This window comes from Topomyia yanbarensis, chromosome 3, assembly GCF_030247195.1.
Source record: "Topomyia yanbarensis strain Yona2022 chromosome 3, ASM3024719v1, whole genome shotgun sequence".
Classification (NCBI taxonomy): domain Eukaryota; kingdom Metazoa; phylum Arthropoda; class Insecta; order Diptera; family Culicidae; genus Topomyia; species Topomyia yanbarensis.
In genome coordinates this window covers 9,749,580-9,764,563 of record NC_080672.1, presented here as the reverse complement: position 1 = coordinate 9,764,563, position 14,984 = coordinate 9,749,580, and the positions used below count along the sequence as shown (strand labels likewise).

The 14,984-nt window shown below is 39.3% G+C and overlaps 1 protein-coding gene across 7 annotated transcripts in view; it reads left to right on the top strand.

Moving 5' to 3' along the window:
* Positions 1-14,984, top strand: part of LOC131691933 (probable nuclear hormone receptor HR38) — a 392,678-nt gene that overhangs the window by 21,831 nt on the left and 355,863 nt on the right. For all 7 annotated transcript variants that reach the window (XR_009305884.1, XR_009305885.1, XM_058978695.1 and 4 more), the window contains exon 2: positions 14,426-14,893. Coding sequence is in view for 5 of the 7 variants with exons in the window: in XM_058978695.1 (XP_058834678.1) it covers positions 14,591-14,893 (303 nt within the window). In the remaining 2 variants the exon portion in view is untranslated. The remainder of the gene's footprint in view (positions 1-14,425; positions 14,894-14,984) is intronic.

Genomic DNA, 14,984 nt, shown 5'->3' with positions numbered 1-14,984 from the left:
TCACAAAACATGCACAAATTTCATTCTTGGATCCTTTCAATCCTTGTGAACTATATATTGGTCAAGAATAAATATCTGTGTGCGTGAAATAGTTCACAAAATCATCAATATTATTAATGGATTCGTGAATTAGTTCGTGATTTCTAGTACATGATTGACGATCAATCCTATGTGCTTCTGATATTTAGAAGATTCCTCTAATCATTTTCAATTTCATGTATCTCTACACACGGCCATGACATTTTCACGTGCTTCACAAAATTTGAAATATTATTTGTGGAATCATATTTGTTCCATGATTTTTTTCACGTAATATCATGTAGTTATGCCTAGCTGCTAGCGACCAGTAAGTAATATGAACGGACAGCAAACATAAGATAACTACTAGTATCTCGAACATCGTTATTCATTTTGTAAGGTTCCATATCTGGACAGAAAACGAAAACTGCGTTTAGCAACAAAACTACATCATAGTGCCACAAAAATATGTTCGTAATGTAGTTCACAGAACAAGATACCGCGAAGCTGTTACAATTTTATGATCAGCTCATGTTGTCATGTTACTCCGAGTGAAAATCCGATAGTAACCAAAAACATTTCAGGATAAAGCGAACAGGAATTACTGCAGATATCATAAAAATCAGGCGCATTACTCCACGTGTCAAATTCGAAAGTAAACTCAAGAATAAAATATCACAATGACATGCATATACACTAAATCGTGTCTAAGATCTTGAAATCATGAACCTAAATTAAAATATTACAGTAACCTGAATAGAAATTACGAAAATGTAGCTTAGATCCTCAAAAAGCGAATATAAATCTCGCTACTCTACCAGACAAATCCATCAATAAAATATCGCGGGAAAGTAATGAGAAATTACGAAAATCGCGACTAAGCTCCTGAAATCGTGAACATAGTTTAATTGTTGGTTCATACTGCTATTTATGGACAAAGCAATGCTTTAGATACCAATTTTAGCCCAATTATCATTGTTGAGCTGTGTAATCAACTAAATTGTGTGGCATCCTAACTACTAAGATTAATTACAATCACCCAACTTATTCCGGCGTAGATTTAGCACACCTTTGCTATTATTTTGGCTGAGCTAAACAGTGCCCTTGCTCTCTCGCATCCAAAGTAGCGCTTTCCCGATAATGCAAAGTGCAACACCATCGGTATTCAGTTTGAGAACAACTCACTGTCATCTGCGAAATCAGAAGCAACTACCGTCCCACGTTCCATTACTCCAAAGTATCGCAAGTAGGTACATATACATAGTAGGTACGTGAAGCGCATCCTTTCCAGAAGAAGCGAAGTGGGTCCTCGGTAGCATCGAAACTCCGGCACATTCCAAAAGGTGGCCCTGACCTACCGCCATTCTTGGCCACCGCCACCCTCATCTGTGGCGAACAATCGAAGCGCAGCTCAGGGACGATGACCGACCGGCAGCAGCCCGGATGGTAAATAAAATGATTCATTTGTAAAAGAGGGGGTTTCATTAACTTGCTTTGCCAGTTTTGTTGTATATAATTTCAAGATTTGGATAACCCTGTGACCGCTTTGTCTACCGTAACATGAAATTGAAATTAATGCTGATGCATTTTATAATTTTGATACATATAAATGTAAAAGGTTCGGTTGTACTGGCGATTAGATATAGATTGGATTGCCCGTGAGGCGCATTTTCTCTCCTGTTTGACGCTCGCCTTCGGTGCATGTGCGGGTATCGAAGCATGCTTTGGTTTTGGGGGTCAACTCCGATCGACCGGCCGGTGTTGCTGTTGTTCATTCGTGCAGATTGGCTTCCTCAGCAGCTCGTGGAAAATCTCGGCGCTTACCAGTAGCCATGGTTCCGGCCATAGTAGGCCGTGGGTGGGTGGGAGAAGCTGAGTGAGAAATGTGTGTATTGGGTATCGCTTTTTCGACACGATACCATTCTGTTGCTGCAGTTGTTCATTCTACTGCCTGCCGATGGTGATGATCTGTTCCTTTTAGAGGTATTTTACGATTTTGCACACTTCGCTTGCCGGCGCTTCTGATGACGACGCAACGACGGTAACTGATGGCGGTCTGGTACGGGCTGTTCCGTCGAGTCGAAGCGATCATCAAACGCCTGGTTCGAGATGGGTTAGTGGGGATGGGTTCGAGGTGGCTACGATTTGAGTGCTGTAGGTAGAGTTTGGTGGCTGGTGGCCTCGAAAGATTGCCACAGGATGTGAGAGAGTGTACATGTTTTGTGAAGTGATAAGATTCGGAGTTTTATTATGTTTGCTCGCACTCGCTTGTTTCTCTTGGGGAACCGTTGCCAGAGAGAGATAACTTTCTTTCACGAACAATTATAATCTACTATCGGTTTACTCGTTTTGAGGTTGGAGAGTTCGATCGGTGTTGTTAGAAAATGGCCAACAACAATGGTCTCTAGCATGAATAGTAGGTGTTAGGGCTAAAATATCAAAAGATATTTCTCATGTGGATTTGTGTATGGATTGTTTGGAATATGGAAAGCATTCGATTGTATGGTGGAATGCTAGAGATTAGTAAGAAATTATTTTTAATTTTTTTTCTTTATTTTGACTCTATATCGTCTACTAAGGGTGTATAACGGAGGATAGATCGAAAATTGAACAAGTTGGACAGCGGGAATGACAATCAGCAAAAAAGTCATCTCTACTGGCAGGATTTGAACATAAATAGTATCCATAGTGATTCAGGCGTTACAGCATTATCCTATGCTATAGCGTATTGTTAACAGGGCCTAAAATTCTCATATCTATTGAATTATCGATGAAATTCAAAGAATTAATCTCCTTTTCGCTGCCTCCTTCCTTACTAAATACATACAAAACAAAAGAATATGGGCAAAGTTCCAGACAAGCTGAATAGTTAATCTCGTTTTACTTTACACTCAGTAATTTTCGATACACGTTTTCGTAAATTGAATTTAAAGCAAAGCATTAAATAATCATTCAGGTCAGATATGGTCGGTGTTAGGTCAAAGCATACTAAGTCGCAAAATCTAAAAAGTGAGATAATCACTGCATTGGATGAAGAAATTTTTCAATTTCATTCTACTTTTGTCAGATTTGGAAAATGTTACCATAAGCTAGACTGCAAATCAGTCCCATAAAGATAGGAAATCCCATGGAAAATAGGATTAATATGCGATCATCGGTAGTTGAGTTATAAGTTCATTTCGAATTCTAACGTAAAGAATGTGGCGATTTAAACTTTAAACTCGTTTTTCTCGAAATCAGTACCATTTCCATTGTCCGGTCTGACACTTGACACCGACCATATCAGGGATATTAGAAAATTGGAACTTTTTTGGAGTTCAAAAATGCAGAACTAAAGAATCTGGAAATAAAATCATTAAGTTTCAGTTTTCGAGATTTTCATTACATTACTTCTGATATGACTTATTCATTAATCGAGTAGTTTTAAAATCCAGAATCTACAGATTTTTTTGATCGTAAAGAAAGATCGTTAGATCAAATAAGAGCTGTATTTTCACATCTCAATCTCTACTATGATTATCCATCGCTCAATCTCAAAATTACCAACAAATCACAAATCTTATATTACATTTCCTTTCTTTTAACCATTTGGAAATATCTAGAAATTGTATTTCCAAATTCCTGATTTCCAGGATTCCTGAATTCTTGAATACAGAGATTCCAGTATTCTTAAATGAATCCCTGGACGCACATGTTAGTAATCTGATTCTTGTTCACTCTAGTATAGATGATTTAAAAAAAATCTGGTCTCTGGCTACATTCGAGGCTCTAGTTAAACACGCCAAAGATTCTGCTTCCGAGTCTTACGTTGGTTGTTTTTAATAAATATTTACAGTCTACATTAAAGGGATTGTGTTGAGTAGGTTCTGACTTCTCGACTTTTGTTTTCCACAATTTATTTGTGGAACATATTAGAACATAGAATATTCGGCAATGGATTTGAGCATTTCTAACATATATAGTATTCTGACTCCAAAAGGCCTCATTTGGGACACACATGACAATGTCGCACCAGTAGTCAACGTACTTCGATCTTACATTTCTACCGCTTGCGCTGCGCTATTAGATGGATTCAGCTTCAGCTGTCTCACATAAATTAATAGCATGGAGAACCGTTATGGTCGTATCCTGGACTTTGTCTTATTGAATGAGACTGCACTTGCCGATTGTCAGATCCGCGAACCTTCCGAATCCATCTCTGTGATTGATGCAAATCATCCACCAGGCAGATATTGACTGCACCGTTGAACATTTCACTGCCGTGATTATCTCATGGCTGATTATGTTCTTTTGCGTAGGCCAGCTCGTAAGCCACCGTGGGGTAATGCACATCTACGATATCTTAAACTGCTCAGATCTAAGGCACTTCGATTGTTTTGTCGTACACGCTGTCGTTTCGCCAAATATCATTTTGCGCAAGCGAGTAATAATTATCGATCTTATAATCAAACGCTACTCCATTCGAACACAAGCAAACCTGCGCAGTAATCCCCGACAGTTTTGGAAATTTGTGAACTCCACGCGGAAGGAGAACGGCTCACCTACTGATATGTTTTTGAAGGAGCAGACTGCCAATCTGGCTTCGGAGAAGTGTGACCTATTCACTACTCACTTTAAAAGCGCATTCAATGAAACAATTTCATCTGCTGATCAAATTGCGCACGCTTGTAGAGACACTCCATTAAATATTTGTCCGTTGAGAAGTTTCACTGTTACAGATCGGCAGGTTATTGCAGCAATCAACAAGCTAAAATATTCAGTCACTCCGGGTCTTGACGGCATACCTTAATGTGTTCTCAAGAAATGCGCGGATGTACTAATTTTACTGCTGAAAACTCTATTGAACAGTTCCTTCAGGCAGTGTCGTTATCCTTCCAGCTGGAAAAAATCAATTATGTTTCCGGTATTCAAAAAAGGAGATTTGCGAAATGTTGAAAATTACAGAGGAATTACATCGTTTTGTGCCTGCTCCAAAGTTTTTGAGATCATAATGAACGATGTGCTCTCTGCATCCTGCCAAAGCTACATTTCCCCTGATCAACACGGATTCATCCCAAAAAGATCAACTTCCACGAATCTCGCTCAATTCGTGTCATTATGCTTACGTAATATGGACGCTGGTGCTCAGGTTGACACTGTATATACCGACTTGAAATCAGCATTGATCACGCAATACTTTTGGAACGGCTGAAGTTATTAGGAGTGTCTCTTGACCTGATCCGTTGGCTCGAACCATATCTGAGAGATCGAACACTTGTAGTAAAAATTGGATGTGTGTTCTCTGCTGCTTTTACGAGCAACTCGGGTGTTCCCCAAGGAAGTAACTTGGGCCCACTCTTATTCACACACTTTATCAATGATCTAGCCACGGTATTACCTCCGGGTTGTCGTATATTATACGCTGATGACGTTAAATTATACATGATCGTCAAGTGCATCAGGGATTGCTTACCTTTACAACAGCTCTTGGACACTTTCAATGACTGGTGCTCGGTAAACTCGCTTACAATTAGTATTCACAAGTGCAGTGTAATATCGTATCATTGCAAGCACAAACCAATTTCATACGACTACTGTATTGGAGATCAGAATCTTGTGCGTGTATGACAAGTGTGTGACCTTGGAGTCACTTTGGACTCTGCACTCACTTTCTGACCTCACTTCGACTATATCATTAACAAGGCAAACCGCCAGATGGGATTCATGTTTAAAATTTCGAATGAATTTAACGACCCTCTTTGTCTTCGCTCACTGTACTGCGCATTGGTACGGTCGATATTGGAATCTAACTCCATAATATGGTGTCCGTATGAAGCAAAATGCATAGCAAGAATTGAAGCCATTCAAAAAGAAAATCGTTCGTTATGCATTATGACGCCTTCCGTGGCAGGACCCTATTAATCTTCCGCCGTACGAAGACCGCTGTAGATTATTAGGTCTACACACGAAAACGAGAAGGAGAGTAGCCCAAGCTGTTTTCGTCGCTAAGATTCTTCTAGGTGAGTTAGATACACCGGAATTATTAGGTCAACTCCACATCTATGCACCAGAACGTGTGCTCCGTCAACGAAGCTTTTTGCTGTTGGAACATAGGAACTACCTATATGGTGGTCATCCACCACTTTCAAGAACCGGCTTCTAAGGAGTCTCTGACTTGACAGTTATTTACCGACGACTTTTTAATCTGTAGTTTTATTTGTATTAGCCTTTTTTGTTACATTTTTGTCTTTTATTTTTATTGTTAAGTTATTATTGTTATTGTTAAGTTCTGTATTGTGTATTCAATTGAAAAGATATGGGGTTTTATGCCAATTTGAGAAGAGTTAATGTTTCACTCAAATTGGCTTTTCCTCATTCCCATATTCATTAAGACCAACTAGGTCAGATGATAAATAAAATAAAATAAAATAAAATTAAAATAAAATAAAAGTGTATGGTTTTTCATAGATAATAATTTGGACTACTTTTTTGATCACAGATTCGTGGAGATGTTACGAGTTGAAAATTCGTCGTTGAGATTTAATATCGCTTGCAGTAAGATCATGTTTCTCAGAAAAGAAATAATTCGTTGTTTTAGCCTGGACATGATGAGGTAGATTGGTGACAGAATTCCAGAAGGTTTTGGATATTTCTGCGACATGTTCCATAGAGCAATATTCTAATATCCTCCTAGTCTGAGAACACTAAATTTTGCGTACCCCTAATTTGCTCAAATTATCGGTTGTATCTTTTGTGGATCTTAATAAACTTTTTAGTTGGTTGCTTCAGTTACTAAAAAAATAAGATCAATTTCAATAGTTTAAAAATTCAGTTTAGGACCATGTGTTGCATTTTTGTTTTAAAGGGTGTTACGATTAATATATGGTGGACTTAAACTTAACTCGATTATTTATTTCATTCATTTAGAAGACCTGAACACTTTATCTAATGTCTCTATTTTGATTATGACATATGCTCTTTAGTTATCAAAAGAGAATTGAACCATTAAAAGCAATGTATCGTAAAAATCTGAGCTACTCATAGTGTGAAATGGCGAAATCATTAAAACTGGTTAGGAGTCTTATGCGTCAATCCGGCGCTAGGTTAGTTCTGTCGCTAAGTTATTGTCGGATTCTGATGAGAAGAAGTCGACATGCAAATTCCAGTTAATTAGTTAATTTAGTTATAGGTTTTGTGCTTTTCACGCGCAGAGATTGTTTTAAACAATTCTCTTCTTAATTGAGAAAAAATAGAAGTTTTTATCTATTATTTTCTCTACTAAGGAGAATTATTACATAGATCACCGAGGAAGTTAATAACAATGATAATAGGTTTACAATGGTTACCCGCAAGTGCAAAAACCAGTGAAGGACATCTGGTGGCGGGCATCAAGACAGCTGTAACGATGACCTTATTAGGAAAGGAGATTCAATAACACAATAGGCGAGCAGGTAAACGTTAAGCTACCGCTGTGAACTTGTCGCAATTGAGCGATAACTATACAGATTTATAATTCGCCGATCGGTTACGTTTTAATGATCCAGCTCCTAGTGTCACGTCACTCCATGTGAAAATCTGAATGAATACAATATCACGGCAATGCAACCAGAATTCCACGTGAGAAATTCGAGATATAAAAAACAGTAAGATCAATAATTAAATATCACGATAACGGACAGACGTATTACTAATATTATAATGCAGCCCCTTACACCATGAATATAATTCACGTTACTTCGTGATAATGCCCGATTATAATCAATTATACAAGATCACGATCACGCACAAAGAAATTACAAAAATCATGACTAGCCTCATGAAATCAATTAATTCTCGGCTGTTAAAATGTAAAAGACGTATGACTTTTTGGATTAAAATATTAATGTTGACAAGAAAAACACTACAGACTAACTGTGGTGTTTTCCAGGATGCTTTTCAATACTGGCTATGTAAGGGTTAGAATAGAATAGAAAAATAAAATACGTATGACTTTTTGGATTCAGAATTGAGCGTCTAACTAGTATTAATATGGGTGTTAGTTTAGATTTGCCATCTAACTGGCACCAAGCCGTGTGGTATCCGGCCGGCTGAAATCTCTCAAAGTATTTCAGCCAAGAATTGGCCCACTGATTTCTGTTACCATAACGTAAGAAGCGACTAACAACAGGTGTGGCTGTGGTCCACTAGGAGGTCTATTATCTTTCTTTTGATAAATCAGCCTAGAGGCCGTGTGGCATCCGGCGAGTTGAAGTATCTCAGCCAAGAATTGATCCACTGTCGTAAGAGGCGACTGAAAACAGGAGTCCTCGAGTCGAAGTGTTTCTCCATTAGAGTGACAGGAAAAAAATTACCCCTTTCGGCCCGCCCCTGAGTCTATACCTAGTCTCACCAGGAGTACTTGCATCAAATATGTAGCCAATCGGACAAGTCTAGAAGTTTTGTATTGGAGAAAACCCACTAGCTCGCATTTTCACCGCTAGGTGGTACTGTAAAAACTGTAAGTGAAAAAAAATTAATTGTCTACAACTTTGTGGAAGACTACTAGTTTCACCTTTGGCCGCATAGAGGGCGCCAACACTAACTTTTCATAGAAAAGAGATAGAATATCAAGATGTTCGAAAGAATTACTGCAAAATGCCTTTTCTACAACTTTTTGGAAGACACCTAATTTCGATCTCTTTCCGTTGTAAAGTTAGTGTTGGCGCCCTCTATGCGGCCAAAGGTCAAACTAAAATTTTCTAATCAAAGCATAAAACATATTATTTGCTATAATTCTTCCGGACATACTATTGAGCTAAACCTAACGATTATTTCATTAGTACATTTCATTATACATAGTTCGTGGGAATTGCGTACTGATACACAACAATGCACTGCTAGGCCCCATGCAAAACTGACTCAGACATCACTTCGTTAAAAGTTTAAAAACTTCTTTTAACAAAGCCAAATTGACTAGCAGTCTTCGACAAAGTTGTAGACAGTTAAATTATCTTTCTTATTTTCACTTACAGTGATTATACGATGCATACTGTGCCACCTAGCGGCGAAAATGAGAGCTAATAGGTTTTTCCATGTAAATAGTCGAAAAATCCCATAGAAACTTCGGACACGTTGGTCCGGTAGCTAGATTTGTGCGATTTCAAATTTGGTGCAAGTACTCCTAGTGGGAGTAGGAATGGACTCAGGGGTGGGCCCATTGAGTTTTCAACAATTCTACATTTTTCTGGGTAGTCTATTCTCCATGACGAGGACTAAATGGCTGGCATAATTGAAGTACGCCAATCGCACACGAAGTGTCGTGTGTATTATCCTTACTGTGTTAAGCGAATCTCTTACATAGTGGACGTTTGTTTCTTCGCAAATCATGGGGTTCAAATTATGGTCATATCACTAATACCCATTTCGGGGTTCGTTCTAGGCGGTTATAAGCCAATGTGTTTGGTATCTTCTAGTTGATGCACAATAAGTGCCGGTGATGAAATGTGCAATGCTCTTATCGACCATGGTTCGAATAGCCCAAATTAATTTTCAGCATAGACGTACAGCAACTATCAATCTATCCCGCCTTTTGCAGGAAGCAAAAGCTACATAGATTTAAAAACCGTATTTCCGTCAAATAAAACTTTTATGTTGGAAAGATACTTATCCCAGTCTTCGTAGCTTACAACAAATTGGCATGACAAATCCACGTGAAATGCCTCGCGCATGTAAATTTGTGAATAGTACTATCGACGCATATCTTCTATCCGACTCGTAATATTTGTGCTGTCACAGTCAATGAGACTGTTCAGAACATAAACAGGAAATACGTCCATTTTTCGGCATATTCGCCGCATAATGAATCAACACCGTCTGATGATGATATCAAAAGGGTTGTATCATAATGTGTCAGAAATGGGCTTGGTGATGCAACTCAGATATCAGGAAATGATGGGCTGTTTAAGGAACACAAATTTGCATATACTTAACATAGGAAATCACCCAACATTTGCACGATCTGGCAGAGAAGCGGTGTTAGATGTTACTCTCTGTTCTGACGATATTACGCATAAGTTGGCAAAATGGCTCATACCCAACGAGCTCGAACCGCCGTTATCGGATCATGAGTACATCGTCTAGATGTAACCAGCTCTTGCGGTTCTACTGTGTGATAATTCAATTTTGAATAAGTGGTCGAAAAAAATGGATTTAATTGTGTGGACTTTGCTAGATTGTAAATTTCCACTCTTTTTGATTAAACCGTTGATGCGTATAGATCCCTAGCGGGTTTTAGGCGAATCGAAAATTGAGCCACTTTCCATACTATCAGGTGTGTATACTGGTAGTTGCGAGAAGCGTGCTCCTTCTAATTCCTTAAGAATTGAAAAAAAATTGATCTAAATCAAAGAAAAGAATACTGGTAGTTGCGAGAAGCGTGCTCCTTCTAATTCCTTAAGAATTGAAAAAAAATTGATCTAAATCAAAGAAAAGAAGCACAATCGCAGAGGTGCTCTCTTCGACCATGTTTCGGCTAATTATATAGGGTCTTCGAGTCTCAATACTTATCGAGTGCAAGCATGGTTGGAGAAAGGTCACTATTCGATTGCGCTGAAGGATGATCTGTTAAAATATGTCTTCGCGGGTGTCTCTTTTCAATCCCTCCTAACTCATTCATCCCCAGGTTCAGTTGGTTTGGTTTAAGGTATGGTTCTGTTTGGTTCTCTCACGATAACGACATTGGTGGAGATAAGTGGGAAGGCACGGGACTTCCGTTTTATTGTCGAACCAGATAGCCTTCACCAGTAAAAGGCATTCCTTTACATTCCGTGAAATCCCAAGGAATGTTTGAAGAGTATTGATGTTTTGATGAGGCTAGATTTCCATAATCCTTATTCGTGGGCTGTTTGCTGGGAATTTCTGAGAACCAAGTCACAAAGAAAATACACCAGTATTTTTGCTGTATCGACGACCGTTCTCTGGAATTTCTAGCGAAAAAGAGTTATAAAATGAATTATGGCTTAAAAAGTAACGGCGAAGGATTATAAACCCAAATCGGTTAAAGCCGAATTTAAATCACAGTATCTATTCAAGGGTGTTGTCGTTCTGATAGCTCAATATCCCCTCGGGGGTGTTGATATATCCGCTCATCCAGAAATGTCTTTATTCCCTTGGGGTGAAAAATGCTGTTTTCTGTGTCGTTATTTTACTGATCCCTCACTTTACTGTTTCCCCAATCATTCCCATTAGGGAGATGATGAAAAGACAAATCATAGAAATGCACAAATCTCAGCATGGGGAACGCGCCATTTGAGCCAGTCGCTTCCGATTCCTGATTTCTGATTGTTTTCGAAATATCCCTTGAAACCTGCCAGTGGCAGTTTATGAAAGACGTATGACTTTTTTTATTCAGGATTGAGCGTCCAACTAGTACTAATTTTGGTGCTAGTTTTGATTTATCATCTAACTGGCACCAAGATGGTGCTTGTTACTGACGAGGAGAATTCGAAACGCTAAAAACTAATTTTGATCTTAGCCATGATCCCAACCAAACGTGAACAACACACATGCTTTCATCGAGTGTGCTAATGATTGATACTTTGAAACCTTTATGGGTAACGGCCGTAAATGATCAAAAGTTTTCGAACATTTTTTGTCTTCAATATTTCGTGCATGTTATACACACCAAAAAATAATGAAATTTGAACGACATGTAAATCAATATGAATTTTCAATCAAATTTTTGATTCAATCTTTATATGTTTACATAAAGATTGAATCAAAAATTTGATTGAAAATTACGTTAAAATCAATTGGAGCATCAAACAGCACACAATTTTACATTTTCATTCGTGTAATAGTACATGTCATTCATTTTACAGCATTATTCGAGTAAAAATACGTTGAAGTACATTAGTTTTCTGTTTAAAGAACCTGTAATTTTCAATCCACGTGTAAAATTATAATAACATTCGTTGAAGAAAGCACGACAAGTCGTGTGTATTTGTAGTGGAACTTAATTTCACATTTATATTCATGCTCCAAATATGTGCATGAAAATAAACTTAAAATTATAAAATATTTTTTTTCTGTGTATGCTATTACTCTCCAATATCGTCCAGTAAAATGAGAAATATTTTTTTCTTTGGACAAGATATGAAAACAACTTTACTTTTAATTAACGCAAACTTAAAAAAAAAACAGGAAAACAGACAGTACTAAATCATGCTCAACCATGCGGGGGATTGGAATCCCGTCATCTCGAGACTAATCATTTCAACCCATTATCGTTCACGGTGCGGGTACAAGCGCGACTCGGCATTTTATTGTAATATTATTTATAAATCATTAAGCGCGTTGATTAATAAATCACGCCGGTTTAATCGTTTTTGTTTTTTTTTCTGCTATGAAACGATATTGTTTGCTGGTTCGCAGAGTTGTCTGTGTGACTATATTACGACTACTTAGCGGAATGAGAGATCGCGGCTAATGTATCAAGGTATCGAGTATGAAAATGAGACTTATTGTCACCCGCACTCCACTCCTTCCACCAGATATGGTCGCTGGTGCTGCGGTAATTAGCCGGACGTATAATGAATTCAGCTAATATGGGTAGGGTAATTCAGCTAATTACGTTCTACTGGCTGCGGGTCCGTACGTACTACGATCGCACAAGATTAGACGCTGAGCGAGAACCAGTTTCGATTAAGCAGAAGAATGTTTACTCCGATACAGCCATAGTGGCTAACAGAGTTGTACACTTATCATTTATTAATATAATAATATCGAGTATCACACGGTTAGTCGCGTTTTTCTTTCGAAGTCGCACCCACAGTTGAGCCGGTCGTTCGATCACATGATCATCTAATAATACGAGCGCGTTCGAAATCGGCGATACCGCTAGATTGTTGCCGAATGGCTGCTGCTGTGGGGCCTCAAAATGATCAGTTCCATAATGCTCATTTAATATGTACCGGCTGTCACATAAAACACGCACTTAATATTACTCACTCACTCACTCACTCCGTTCGTATCACAAACGTGGTGACAAAGTTGCGACAAGGTGTGTGCGGTCACCAAATCGACTGCAGCCGACACAAGGCAGGATTAATTCGTTCTCAACGGGGAAGGTATCGGCGGCCGGCTGGACCGCGTGTCGGTAGCAGCTTAATTAAACCGGTTCCAATTTGCAGCAGTATCAACCGCTAGAGTGGTTCAGTATATGGATAACTATACTTTATTGCTCCGCTTGGTATGTGCGAAAATAAGCTCCTTCGTAGTGATCGAAAACGATTTTGTTTTGCCGTAACCGTAACCTATTTATCCGGGAGCAGCAAGGGGATCACGCGGTATTAAAATGTCTCAATTTGCCACCGTTAATGTCGCGTTGACTGACTCTACATTTGTGGTGAAGTATCATTATTATAAAATGTTCATTTTTTCGGGAACCTAATAATTAGGCAACCTCAAATATGGACAGCTATTGTTGACTCATTTAGCTACTATTTATTATCCTTCTTTTTGATAGTTCCAATCACGTTTAGAATGCAGCAGGCCATGATATTCACCACCGAGCGGAGTGCATCGAAAATGTGTCCCACTTGTAAGCCAATTCGCCTGCTGCGATCGCCATATGATCAGCACCATCGCTTGACACTGTCATCCTTCTCGTCCCTGCTGTATTAAAATCTCTTAATTATTTCCATTGTAGAATTTCTTTCTTGTCAATTTAATTTGTGACTATTCGCCGTCCTCACCCGAACGATCGTTCACACGTCACACGCATTCTTCCCAACTGCAACGCGTTGTTGCAGTTGAATGGAACCTTCCTCCGTGAGAAGGATGGCAAATTGTCATATAATGTGAAGCTGCTGCGTGCACTCACGAGTTCAGATCGTTGAGGAAACGGAGGGTATACCAGGCGAAAAATTCTCAATTCATTCTGGTGCTGCCCACGCAATTCCCTGACGCCGGCTGCAGCCGCCGACGACGACAACGTTGGCGGCAGCGAACGGTATATAGTGTTTTAATGTGATTTAATTTTAAAAACACTGGAGTTATATATCACTCTACGTAGCCTTTAATTCAGTGTTTCTCATTTACGTTGTTTGGAAGTATTACGGGGTGAGATGAGTTTGTGTATTTTGGTCCAGTTGTCGTTGTTTCTCGTAAACGGCTTTTCCAATCTGACACTTTCTTTTGCATTCTTAAGCAGATTTACGAGGGGTGCCACATATCGTACTTCAGAAAGATATTATTTACTTCTCTTCTGTAAGGTGGATACGCGTTATTTTTCAAAACTGTTCCCAATTTTTGTACAGTTTCAGCTTACTCATCCCTCGCGCCCACAAGGAATGCTACACATGCAATGTCATTTTAATTAGATTGTTTTTATTTGCACCAAAGTGTCACACGTAACAACCTTAATTTATCTCCTCATTTTCACCGCCAGCTTCAAACCGCCCAAGTCGAATTCCACCCACAACAGCCGGCGAGATCCAAGCAACCGAAAAAAAAGATATAAAAAAATACATTCCAAAACACAAACGCACCATGCCTGGTTGTAGCCGTTGTTGCTGTTGTCGTGTCTGTTGTTGAGCACCGGACGTGCTGGAATATGGCGGAAGGGGCACTACCACCACCATCACCATCAGCATCGTCAGCAGGGCCGGCACTACTGGACACACTACTGGACAACAACAATAGTGGCAATAGCGGTGGAATCAACAACAACAGCAAGTTGTGTGGAATGCTCGGTATCAGCATGCCCTGTGAAGCGGCAGGCCACGATTTCAGCAGCGTCCGGAAAGAGCTAGAGTTCGCCAGCTCCATCGCATCGCACTACACGGCGGCCGGACTGACAGAGAAGGGAGACCTGCGGGACCATCAGCATCAGCGCGTGGGGAGCTTCAAGATCGAGGTAAGTTTGTGACACGATGTTTCAGAAATTCATTCCTTCTTCGCCTCCCCCCCACCTATTGTCTAGTAAACTGGACACTTAATCGAGAATT